Source organism: Globicephala melas, chromosome 3, assembly GCF_963455315.2.
Source record: "Globicephala melas chromosome 3, mGloMel1.2, whole genome shotgun sequence".
NCBI lineage: Eukaryota > Metazoa > Chordata > Mammalia > Artiodactyla > Delphinidae > Globicephala > Globicephala melas.
Genome location: NC_083316.1, coordinates 90712891 through 90726852, shown reverse-complemented (window position 1 = coordinate 90726852; position 13962 = coordinate 90712891). Strand labels below are relative to the sequence as shown.

The 13962-nt window shown below is 35.2% G+C and overlaps 1 protein-coding gene and 1 non-coding gene across 9 annotated transcripts in view; both read right to left on the bottom strand.

Moving 5' to 3' along the window:
* The window catches only part of CAMK4 (calcium/calmodulin dependent protein kinase IV), a 243687-nt gene that overhangs the window by 119879 nt on the left and 109846 nt on the right, over positions 1-13962 (bottom strand). For 4 of the 8 annotated variants that reach the window (XM_060296093.1, XM_060296095.1, XM_060296094.1 and 1 more), the window contains one exon: positions 7980-8058. The exons of the other annotated variants lie outside the window; for them this stretch is intronic. In XM_060296093.1, the coding sequence (XP_060152076.1) occupies positions 7980-8058 (79 nt within the window). The remainder of the gene's footprint in view (positions 1-7979; positions 8059-13962) is intronic. 8 annotated transcript variants of the gene reach the window in all.
* On the bottom strand, positions 11645-11775 carry LOC115860313 (small nucleolar RNA SNORA18). The gene has a single exon (XR_004042418.1). It is a non-coding gene; the product is annotated as a small nucleolar RNA SNORA18 (small nucleolar RNA).

Below are 13962 nucleotides of genomic sequence, written 5' to 3'. Positions count from 1 at the left end.
AATTGCTGGAGTGGCATATGGTGATTTGAAAATGCTTACTTTAAAAAAAAAGCTGTTGTTAAGCTAATTCAATACTGAAAATTATTTGGATCTCTTCTAATCAATTTCCTTTGCACACAGTCATTCATTTTCTCTCTTTCAGCAAATTAATGGTTTTGGAGTTTCAGGACTTAATTTTCTCTTAGCCTTCTTTCTCTCCGCTCTTCTTACATTGTCTGGATGAACACAGCTTTGATCATCATTCAACTTTGTACCACAAAGAAAAATAAAAATTCGTTAAAATGTTTTTCCCTGTTAACACTAAGATTATAGCTTTTCCCCTTCTCACTAAGATAGGAATCCTAAGTTTGCTTTGAGGCTGATCTGTGTTCCTTCTCAGCTTTCCTGGTTGTGGTCCATCAGGCACCACTTCCCAACTCTGATCTCCTTGGGCTCCTCTCAACTTTCCTGCTGCCCCGCACCTCTCCTTTGGTTACAAGGTCTTTCCCACTCAGTTCTCTGAGAAGTTTCTAGTCTCTTTCTTCTACTAGGGTATGGTAACATAAGCTCTTCCTAAGATTTCCTCTGGTTTGGGCTAGTCACCTCCTTTTTGCCTCCATAGGCTTCATATAAAGGGTGAAGATCACTTTAGATCCAACCACTCACTACTTGTAAAAGTACCAGAAGGTTGGGACTTCCCTGGTGGTGCAGTAGTTAAGAATCGCCTGCCAATGCAGGGGACACAAGTTCGAGCCCTGGTCCGGGGATATCCCATATGCCATGGAGCAACTAAGCCTGTGCACCACAACTACTGAGCCTGCGCTCTAGAGCCCGTGAACCACAGAGCCTGCACACCACAACTACTGAGGCCCGTGCACCTAGAGCCCATGCTCCACAACAAGAGAAGCCACCGCAATGAGAAGCCCGTGCACCACGACGAAGAGTAGCCCCCGCTCACGGCAACTAGAGAAAGCCCGTGCGCAGCAACGAAGACCCAACGCAGCCAAAAATAAATAAAATTAAAAAAAGAAAGTACTAGAGGGTTAAGTGTGATAACTTGAGCAGATGGTGTAACTGCAAAGTATGTTTCTTTCTGGGTAATAGCACACAGGCCAGTGCCTATATTCTCAATCTCTCTCTCCCTACTTCCCTTGTATCAGCTTGCCTCTGAATTATGTTTACTTTTTAAAAGGCAACAAAATGCCTGTGAAAGATCAATAAAATGAGAGGATAGATAAGTGAGCTGAATTGTGACAGATTCTAGCAGCGTTTCTATCAAGCAAGAAAACAAATCAAACTGCAACGACCAGTTCTCTGCAAGAATGTTCAGACTTCCAAGTGGATCTTTGAACAGTAAAGCATACAAATCAGGCCAAGATTTTAACATTCCACCCTGCTACCTCTCTTCTCTTGTAGACATATACTTGTCACAAACTGAATAGAAATATCCCTATTCCTATTCCAGGAAACCTGGCTTAATAGTCCCTATGAAAATCAATAGGTTCCAACTGACAGAATGCTTGAAGAAGTTTCACTTCACTTGACACAGCTTGTTATCAGCAAGCTACTTTCCTTAATGTGTTCTGAGACCTCAGTTGGGCCCAAAAAGTCCATTTGAGCTAGTGATTTATTATTCTCCTCTCCATCACTGACCAAGGGAGACCCTGACTCCACTTCTAGAGCATACCCATTAGTTGTTAAAAGTAGTTATAGCAGTGTTTAATAGACGCATATCTTTAACCCAGATTGACCTAGCCATCTCTCTTACGTATATCACAGAAATTGAAAAATGAATGGCCTGTGATCAGTTTTCCATGTTCCCAAAGGTTAGACAGAAAGAGACAAGAGCAGGTAATCCTCAGTTTGCCAAGTGGTATAAATGTTATTCTTTCTATTTCAGAACTGAAAAACCTGAAAACTCCTCTAATGGAGACATCCTGGAGATTCAACTACCAAGAATTTGAGGGAGGCCTGTGTACCTTCTGTAATTTAATCTAGAGCAACTTTTCAAAGTCTCCAGCAGCATCATAGTTACATACTCAAAGAGCTAATTCATAAGAACATAAGGAAAAATGAATACAAATTAAAAACTAACTCATAGAATGATCAGCAAGTCACAACGTGTGGCTCTTCAACTAACTGAGAGGAGGATAAAAGGCCTCTTTTATCCTTTAGTACTTAATGGAAATTTTATAAAAGTTAGGAACATTTACTAGGTGAATGCTAATTAAATTATTCAAGAAAAGCCTTTCCAGAAATCTATAGATCACTTTACATTACAATAACTAAAATATGACAAAATTTAGACCTAAAACAGCTTCTAAACTATGGATCAAGTCACAGTGCTCCAATGTCAAGAATCAGAATAGAGCAGTAGGGTTGAAAGTGTCCCAAATCTAGGAATCACGGGCATCCAAGATTTGTCTAAGTATGAGGTCATATGACCAGAAATGATATAATTAGTTTATTCATACAGCAGTATACAATATGTCTGGTGCTGCTTACTGCTTAGTTTTCAATCAAGCTAATGAAAATACGAGAATTACACAGAATGAGCTGATACTGTTATAATATAAAATATCTGTGTGGACCCATTACAATTAATAATAAGAACAATGTTCACCATTTATTACATGCTCCCTAGGTGCTGAGAAATATTTTACATAAGTTATCTCATTTTAATTGTTACTAAAATGCCACGGGCTAGATGTTCTTAAACTCATTTCACAGATGAAGAAACTAAGATTGAGAGATTTACATAACTGTTGTAGGGTCACACAGGTAGTAAGTGGCAGAAGTGGTCCTGAACTCAAGTTGTCTGGCTCCACAGCCCATGATCTTACCCCACAACCACATAGCCATTCTTAAGGAGAGTCAGAAGACCTATACATTCTGAACTTATACACTGAGATTGGCTCTCAGACTCATAAATTCTGAATTTACACACTGAGAGTAATTCTTAGACTCAATACTGGGTATTTCATGCAAGGATTTTATAGCAATCTGAATGCAATCTTTTTCAAGAGTTGAGCCACATGGCTAGAAATGTCATCATGATTTTAGAATTCAAATATTTGTCTTCAAAATTCCAGGGACACTATAAATGATTGATGATCATAATTTTCTTAAATCTCAATCAGTTCTTGAAAATGAGCCATATTGATAGGCCTGAAGTGTGATTATTTAGACACACCCTAGGGGATGTACTCCTTAGGAAAAGAGAGAATGCCTGTGACTCATTCCTGAAGTAGTGACTCCATTATCACCAAAATTCTTCAAAAGTTGTGATTCCATTTAACTCAGCAAAAGTCAGTCCAGACTGAAGGTTCCATCTGCATAATCTGTTCAAATTTTGACATTTTCTTGAATCTATTATTTTCCTTCTGTGCAGTTTTAAGTTCAGCATATTAAAAAGTCACGTAACTAAATAACATCAATAAAAAGGTCCCATCTTGTAAATCACTTATTGTCCCACTACCCGTGTCTGTCAGAATCTTTTAACGCCCCAAAGTTGTTCATCTGAGGACGCAGCTTAGAAAATCTTTCTACTCTACTTCAATTTCTTCTAAATATTGCATAAAACGGAGATGATGAAAGGCTCATGAGTGAAGGAAAAAAGGAAGTCTTGTTTCCTTCACCCTGGATTCGTTTTACAAAGTTCACAGTAAAAGTTTCACTGATATCTGCAAGCCAATTACATACAAGGTAATGAGGTATTTATGGGCAACAAAAATGGCACTGCCTGTGAATCTGTAACTGTTTTAAAATAAAAAGTTACAAAATGGGTCACCTTTCCCAGGAGGAGAGTAGGTATGGCACTCCTAGTGACTTGATGAGTTCTTCAGTCCAAGGATCTCTAATACTATGTGGAAAAAAATTTAAAAAAATAAACAATCAAAAGAGCCCTTCAATTCATTTTCCTCTCTTGTCTACCCTCACTGCCCTCAAAGCTTTATCCTCATTAATGATGTGATGAGACAAATGGATACTGTTTCTGGAAAAGTCCAGGATTTTCAGTATAGTAAAACGTTGGTTCAATTATCATTTTCTGTTTTCTGGCACTTCAATACATCTATAATAGAGAGTCACTGGTGTTTATCAGGACATTTAGAAACTGTAAGATCTTGTAATGCTTTCTGAATGTCCAGAGAAAAGTTATGTTGAACAGGATCTCAATGTTGAAGTTTGGTTTAACTCAAATTTTCTCATATACTGAAATTCTGAAATCTAGCATGGACACTAGTATACTGTCCTAAATTTAATAACTATTGATTTTTGCCATATTTTTTTTCTCTCTCTCTCCCTATATGTGCACACACATACACACACTCACACTTTTCTTTCATTGTGAACTATCTGAACGTAAGTTGCAGACATTAATGATGTTGGTCGATATGTATTTTAATGTATTCTAATTCTAGAAATTGTAGTTGTCTATAGATAAAGAACATGGTATTATATCCACATATAAAATATATGGTAATTTAAAATATTTTTATTATAATTACATGTTAAGTTCCCACAAGGATATTTTATTAGCCAAAATACCCAACTGTCTGAACATAACAAGCTACTTTATGTTTATTATCAGTATTAATTCTGTCCTGTACTTGACAACCAATGGAATGTGGATTTCTCCATAAGAGTAGATGCTTTAGTCTATCTTCCTATGGATAAATTAGAGTATTTGTCTATCACTCAGACATATGAGTGCTTAATGGATTGTTAATGATAATCAGGGTGTTTTATAGGGGGAATAAGTCCCTTACTGCCAATGTAAACTAAATCCTTCCTAAAATATTAAGCTATGAGAAAGGAACATAATATTGCCACAAAATAAATTTTGGGTAAACTGTCCTGAAACAGCTTTTAAACAGATCCTGGGGAAGAGGATTATTGTTATCAAATAATTAACTTGTGGAAGAGATAGGGAAATTTTCTTGGACTTAAAAACATTTATATATGAATCTAATCACCTATAAAATGGATAGGTTTTCTTATGTTTATTAGTTTCTTGAATGTGATAAAAGTTTTATTCAACTTCAGATAGATTATTGAGTGGAATATTTTGAAATTCACCTTAGAGGTCCTCTTTTATTGATAGGATTTTGGATGGAATTGTGTTCCCCCCTCCAAAATATGTTGAAGTACTAACCCCCTAGTCCTTAAAAATGTGACTTTATCTGGGAATTAGTTGTTGTAAATATAAGTAGTTAATTTAAGATGAGGTCATACTGGAGTAGGGTGGGCCCCTAATCCAATAGAACTGGTGTCCTTATATGAAGAGGGAAATGTGAACACAGACATGCAGAGAGGGAACATGATATGAAGACATGCAGGGAGAAGACTGCCATGTGACAATGAAGATAGAGATTAGAGTGATGCAATGACAAGTCAAGGAACATCAAGCATTGCTGATGGCCACCAGAAGCTAGGAGAGAGGCATGGAACAAATTCTCCATCAGTGCCCTCAGAAGGAATCAACCTTGCTGTCCCATCCCCTTGATTTCAGACTTCTAGACTTCAAAATTGTAAAAGAATAAATTTTAATTGTTCTAAGCCATCCAGTTTATGGTAGTTTATTACATCAGCCCTATGAAATTCTTACAGATAGTTGATAGATGATAGACAGACAAACAGATATAGACAGATAATCTTTCAAACCTCTTAAGTTTGGGTCTAATCATAAAATGAGGACCCAAGGAATTATCCCATGAAGTGGTATAGTAGCCCCAAAGTTGTTAGTTGAACCACATAAAATTGCCATTTTTTATAGGTCAAGAATAGTTTAATAGATGAAGTTTTATGTGGCTCAATCTAATAAATAGATTACACAGATCATTCAAGTTTTCTGAAGCTCACTTTCCCCGTCAAGAGCAGATCTTTAACTGAATTTGCTAGAAGAATACTTTGTTTCCCCTACATCACTTTTCCTCCATAAATAGATTCTTAGTCTTAAAATAAGATCATAGGCTTCATTCATTTCATTTGGATAAGGAAGTTCTGTCTTCATGACCTATATAGAATTAAACACTGGAGGCAATTTCTCTTTGAGGTTTTGCCTGCTATTCCTCTTGTTTATACATCTCTGGGCATGGTTGATTCTAGGAGACAATGCTGGGAATTCCATCTATGTTAAAAACTGAGGTTTCTCCAGGGGATTTCTCTCATTCCATTTGGTACAACAGTAACTGTGTTTGACAACATCTGCCTTACTGCATCGTTCTGCAGTTCCATCTGACACTTGGTTCCCGTCCACATTTTCTTCGTGCCTGTCTTCTGAACAAGATGTTTCCACAACAGAGGTGGAGGAGAGAAGACAAGGGAGGGCAAATCAGAGCTTTACTTTCTCAATGAATAAAAGTCATGAACCCACCAAGTGTCTTCACTTCTCTCTTATTCCAATTCATTCAAAGATTTTTGACATAAACAAATATTCTCTAAACCAGCCCCTTGTCCTTTGGGATTCTGAGCATTCACAAGTCATTTCTGAATACTCATTTTCCTAGATGTTTATATAGCTAGTGCCTTTCAAAGTTTCCTCAACTATGAAAATAAAATAACCACACACAAATTTTACTGACAATTTTTTAACCAGCAAGAAATGATACAACCAAGTCCAAAAACATCTCTTGTGTCACTACTGCTAAAGCATGCCAATATAGTTTCATGAAAAGCAGATGTTTAACAGGAAATTCTATTTCATGAAATTTTAATAATCCTTAGTTCAAATACATTTTATGACTATAAGAAATTGATTTAAGAGAAAACTCCAAAGCTTATCAATCAAAAGCTGCCTCTACATTCTGGAATCATTGGCTACACCAAATAGGAAATCCAGAATAAAGACCTTATTAGGAGCAATTGCCATTTAAACTATTACCTTCTTCAGTTATACTGTTCTTGGTGCTTGAGTGGCCTTAAATTCTAACAGATTGTTTGAAAATGTCATTCTACTTCTACTTGACTGAAAACATTGTGCCATTATTCTCTTCTTCATTATATGAGAGTCTAAAATTTCCGTGTGCCAGACAATACATAAACAGTTGGTGATATTAAGCTGACTTTAGAAAAAAAAAAATCCCTTGGCCTCAAAGAGGTATTATTTGACTTCAAAAGTTACAGTATGTCTCTCCTCAGCATATGTTACATCTGGGTTTTCAGAAATATATATATTTCACATATTTGTTCACATAAAATTTGAGAAAGGAAGAATTTGCTATAAAAGAATACGTTGTCTTTTTGTGGTTTTATAAGGAGAAATTACCTAAGGACAGAAAGTATAAGTAGGGCATTACAATGACAAATATTCTCTGGGGCACAGGGAGTATAAAAATGCCAGTATTACATGCTGACATTTGTATTTTGAACTCTCACCTTAGCATTTCTTACTTATTGGAGATGAGCCTAAGTAACTTTTGCCCCCTCAGCTCACCTACAAGCTTAGGGCAAGAAAAAAAAATCCGAAAACAAAATCCTTCCTTCTTGTTCAAATATGAACTTCTTCGATGAGCAGGTTCAGTCCCAGATACATTAGCATTTGCCTGGTTGTACTTTACTGAAGTAAACCCACCATTTGAAAATCAAGTAAGAAGCTGATGACTTCTTTAACAAATGCATCTATTTGTGTTTCATTTAGGTATTTTTAAATAGCAACCTTTTCTAGTATATTAAATTGTGATTGGAGATTATATAAATGTACACATATATCTGAAAACATGACAGGTATACAAAGCAAAGTTTACCTGGAAACTCTAAATGTCTTTCCATTCCATACTTCTCCTCCCCACAACTGTATCTAATTTGAGATCCAGTTGCTTTCAAAGAATCACAATTTCCATCAAAAAACAACCCATTTGGCTGCACTCTCATAATCATGATTCACATGAGTTAGCTGCACATAGCAGCTCTCTGGCCCTTTTGTCCTTCGAATCAGGGCTCCTGCCTTCTCCAGGTCACAGATCCCTTAGAGATGCTATTATATAATGAAATAAACTTACTGTTTTCTTTAACACTTTGAGAGCATAAGGCTTCTGGGTCCCCTTCTGTTTGCATCTGTATACAATGGATGTAGCACCCCTTGAGGGGGAAAAAGACAAAAAGAAAATGTTATGCTTTGGACAAGAAATTAAGGGGAAAGCTTGAAAATAAGTATGTCTTACATTTACCCTCATAACTGACAAGTGTTTATAAGTTCTATTATAGGGCTGGCCCAACTGTTGAGAGGATTTTTTTCTCATAACTAAAGATAGTGTGCTCAGATTTTCCTATCTGCTCTTTTTCTCCTAGCTCAACGCTATACAAGTAACCTGCCTAAGGCTGTTGCCTTCAGTCATCTCTGGAGAAGAGTAAGCCTTATGGCTTCAGCGAGAGGGTTTAATTTCAGCACTAGGCTGTAAGGGTCAGGAAAGTCTCCACTACTTGGCAAGGGTGCTGGGAACCCTTGAGAATTTACACCACTTCATTTGGTTCCCTGGCATTCTCCCAGAGCCAATATTATTCCAATAGAGATACCGGTTCCTTCATCTTGGTGAATACTGCTACCACTTACTCACACGTGCCTAACAAGAATGATTACGTGAAATGTCCAGGAGAAAATCCTATTAAAATGGTCAAAGATATACAGAGAAAAAGTAAATTTATCACTCTATAAAAAACTTGGAGAAGTAGAGAAAGTTTTTTACTTGTAATGCAGAATGGTAAGAAGAAACTCAATAACTATCTTTATGTATGTGATACATGTGTGAAGTTACTAAAAAGAGAACATTAAAAAGCAGGACATTGTGGTCCTGATGCTTCCTCTCCAGTCATGAGAGCAAGAGAACAAGACAGAGATAAAAAGAGACGGAGCAGGCTTAAGTACAACTTTAGAGAACTTCAGATAAGTCTTAAAATAAGATCAGTTGAAGTAAATCTGTCATACTTTAAAGATTAGGCCAAAGGACCTCTCATGATACATTCAGTCCAGTGGTTCTGAAATTCTAAGAAAGAACAAAAGAAATATACAAATCAAGCATATTCCAAGCTACCCACGCACATCAAATTTTTAATAGACCCAGCAAGAGTCAGGAACTGGTGGTGTAAATGCTAATAGGTAAGAACAATTTCAACACATTTTTTTTAAACTGTGGTAAGATATAATATATACACAAAGAAATAAAGAGTTGCAACGGAATAAATGGAGGTAAATATAAAATTCTATTTTCTTTATTTTTAATTGCTCTAAATTATATCTATATAAAGCAGAAATATTAATTCACTGTTTATGGCATATGTAAAAGTAAAATGTATGACAAAAATAGCACAAAGAGTGGGAGAATTTGAGATAATACTGTTAAGTCCTTATATTACATGTTAAGTAGTATGATATTATTTAAAAGTAGACTCTGATTAATTAAAGATGTATATTGTGTAACCTAGGGCAATGAATAAAATAATTTTTAAAAGAAAAAAGTCAATAATGAAGCTAAAATGGAATAATCAGAAATGAAATGCTGGGGAACAAAACAAAATAAGAGATTAAAAAATAAAACAACTAACAATATGGTGTATTTTAATCCAATCATATAAAAATTACATTAAATATAAATTTCATAAGCATATCAATTCAAAATAAAGATCATCAGTCACATGCTACAACAGACTCCACTTAATCTTCAGTCTCAATCTGTAGCAATGACCTAAACAAATAATTCCATGTTGTTTTAAGAAAATTTTGTTTATGCTGAAAATCTATCACACTAGTATACCCTCCAAATTTTTTGTCATATGTAAACTCGTTCAGCCAATGACTTGTTTCTAATAAATGACTCATTACTTTAGGTTCAAAAAAATAAAGTAAAGATCATCAGATTAGATTGAAAAAATCAAGACCAAACTATACACCATATACAATTAACCAATTTTAAATATAAAGGGTAAATAGGTTAAAAATAAAATGATAGACGAGAGATACTATGAAAACACTAGACAAAAGAAAGCAGGAGTAGCTATATTAATATCATGTCAACCAGACTTCAAAATAAGGATAAAGATGAACACGACTTAATTATTACGAGGTCTATTCCACAAAATGACATAACAAATGTAAATGTGTATGCACCTAACAACAGTGCTTCAAAATACATGAAGCAAAAACTGATAAAACTGAACAGAGAAACAGACAAATCCACAAATACAGCTGGAGACATCAACACACCCTCTCAGCAGTTAATAGAGAAAGCAGAAAAATTACCACTGAGGATATGGAGGACATGAACAACATTATCAACTAAACTAAGTTAAATGATATTTAGAAAACACTACACAAAAACAGCAGAATACACTTTCTCTTTGAAGTTAAAAGATTCATAAACTTGATTTCCTGACTTAGTATAATGCTACAGTAATCAGAGAGTGGTATTGAAGGAAGAATAAACATGTAGACAAATGGAATGGAAAAAAGAATCCAGAAATAGTTGTACACATATATGGCTAATTGGTTTCTGACAAAGGTAAATAAATAGGCGATTTGGTGGAGAAAGGACAGTTTTACCAAGTATAAATAGTGCTGGAACAACTGGATACACATATGCAAAACACAAAAGTAAAAACAAAAAGCCTTTATCCAAGCTCACAATCTATGAAAAAATTACTCAAAATGGATCATAAGTATAAATGTAAAACCTATAATTCTAAAACTTAAAAAAAGAAGAAAATTTTGTGACCTTTAGTTAGGCAATGATTTCTTACATACACAGCCCAAAGCACAATAATTCAAAGAACAAAAAATAAATTGGACTTCATTTAAATTAATAATGTTTGCTTTATGAAAGACACAGACAAGGAGAAAGTTTTTATAATCACATATCTGATAAAGGACTTGTATCTAGAATTACAAACCAACTCAAAGCCCAATAATAAGAAAGTAATGCATTTTAAAGATGGGGCAAAGATTTGAATACATATTTCACCAAAGAAAATATATGGATGGCAAAAAGCACAAAGAAAGATGCCCAACATCATTAGTCATTAGGGAAATGCAAATTAAAACCACAATGAATCACTGTAGAAATCAAAGAGGAAATCAAAAAATACCTAGAAACAAATGACAATGAAAACACAACGACCCAAAACCTATGGGATGCAGCAAAAGCAGTTCTAAGGGGGAAGTTTATAGCAATACAATCCTACATCAAGAAGCAAGATATATCTTTTTTTTTTTTTGTAAAGGGTTTTTTTTTTATTATGTGTAACACAAAGTTATTTAAGTCAATAAATTTTTAAGGAATTTCACACGTTCTGATTCTTTCCACTGCCAATCACCTTAGTTCCTCCAAACTCATAATCTTCAAGATAAAATAGCCCTTTCAAAAAGAAGTTATCATGTGAGTCAGCCCACAATTCTTTTAGTTAGGCTTCTTTGATCTCCAATGAAATATGGACACACTCCAAAATTCCCCACCTGTAATCTTTGGGATCCAATTTCCTCAAGTGATTTACTTTAGGACCATGTTTAGGGTCAGGAGATGGATCTGCCTGGTTCTGAATTTGACACCCTCTAAAAATGTATTAGGTTCAAATCATATTCACTCCTAAGCCATCACACCCTAGAACAGTACAGATCATTGGGATATGCCAATACCTAAGATAAAAAGTTTGTTAGGTTTTTCATAGTTTACTTGGCAGCTGTCTTGTAGTTCTTTCCCACAGATCTAACAGGTAGTTCTATGAGTAAAGGAAACCACACAGTTAATCTATGAGGCGTTTCCAACCATCTAGGTTTACAGAAAAAGCCCCATCGGGATAGACCTCAACAAGAAATATCTTAAATAAACAACTTAACCTTACACCTAAAGCAATTAGAGAAAGAAGAACAAAAAAACCCCAAAGTTAGCAGAAGGAAAGAAATCATAAAGATCAGATGAGAAATAAATGAAAGAGAAATGAAGAAAACTATAGCAAAGATCAATAAAACTAAAAGCTGGTTCTTTGAGAAGATAAGCAAAATTGATAAACCATTAGCCAGACTCATCAATAAAAAAAGGGAGAAGACTCAAATCAATAGAATTAGAAATGAAAAAGGAGAAGTAACAACTGACACTGCAGAAATACAAAGGACCATAAGAGATTACTACAAGCAACTATATGCCCATAAAATGGACAACCTGGAAGAAATGGACAAATTCTTAGAAAAGCACAACCTTCCGAGATGGAACCAGGAAGAAACATAAAATATAAACAGACCAATCAAAAGCACTGAAATTGAGAATGTGATTAAAAATCTTCCAACAAACAAAAGCCCAAGACCAGATGGCTTCACAGGCGAATTCTATCAAAGAGCTATACCTATCCTTCTCAAAAATCTTCCAAAATATAGAAGAGGGAGGAACACTCCCAAACTCATTCTACAATGCCACCATCACCCTGATACCAAAACCAGACTAAGATGTCACAAAGAAAGAAAACTACAGGCCAGTATCACTGATGAACATAAATGCAAAAATCCTAAACAAAATACTAGGAAACAGAATCCAACAGCACATTAAAGGATCATATGCCATGATCAAGTGGGGTTTATCCCAGGAATGCAAGGATTCTTCAATATACGCAAATCAATCAATGTGATACACCATATTAACAAACTGACGGATAAAAACCATATGATAATCTCAATAGATGCAGAGAAAGCTTTCGACAAAAGTCAACACCCATTTATAATAAAAACCCTCCAGAAAGTATGCATTCAGGGAACTTACCTCAACATAATAAAGGCCATATATGACAAAGCAAAGCCAACATCATTCTCAATGGTGAAAAACTGAAACCATTTCCACTAAGTTCAGGAACAAGACAAGGTTGCTCACTCTCACCACTATTATTCAACATAGTTTGGGAAGTTTTAGCCACAGCAATCAGAGAAGAAAAAGAAATAAAAGGAATCCAAATCAGAAAAGATGAAGTAAAACTGTCACTGTTTGCAGATGACATGATACTCTATGTAAAGAATCCTAAAGATGCAACCAGAAAACTACTCTAGCTAATCAATGAATCTGGCAAAGTAGCAGGATACAAAATTAATGTACAGAAATCTCTTGCATTCCTAAACACTAAGGATGAAAAATCTGAAAGTGAAATTAAGAAAACACTCCCATTTACCATTGCAACAAAAAGAATAAAATACCTAGGAATAAACCTACCTAAGGAGACAAAAGACCTGTATGCAGAAAACTGTAAGACACTGATGAAAGAAATTAAAGATGACATAAATAGATGGAGAGATATACCATGTTCGTGAATTGGAAGAATCAATAATGTGATAATGACTATACTACCCAAAGCAATCTACAGATTCAATACAATCCCTATCAAACTACCAATGGCATTTTTCACAGCACTAGAAGAAAAAATTTCACAATTTGTATGGAAACACAAAAGACCCCGAATAGCCAAAGCAATCTTGAGAAAGAAAAATGCAGCTAGAGGAATCAGGCTCCCTGACTTCAGATTATACTACAAAGCTACAGTAATGAAGATAGTATGGTACTGGCAGAAAAACAGAAAGATAGATCAATGGAACAGGATAGAAAGGCCAGAGATAAGCCCACGCACATATGGTCACCTTATCTTTGATAAAGGAGGCAAGAATATACAATGGACAAAAGACAGCCTCTTCAATAAGTGGTACTGGGAAAACTTGGCAGCTACATGTAAAAGAATGAAATTAGAACACTCCCTAACACCATACACAAAAATAAGCTCAAAATGGATTAAAGACCTAAATGTAAGGCCAGACACTATAAAACTCGTAGAGGAAAACATAGGCAGAGCACTCTATGACATAAATCACAGCAAGACTCTTTTTGACCCACCTCCTAGAGAAATGGAAATAAAAAGAAAAATAAATGAATGAGACCTAATGAAACTTCAAAGCTTTTTCACAGCAAAGGAAACCATAAACGAGATGAAAAGACAACCCTCAGAATGGGAGAAAATATTAGCAAA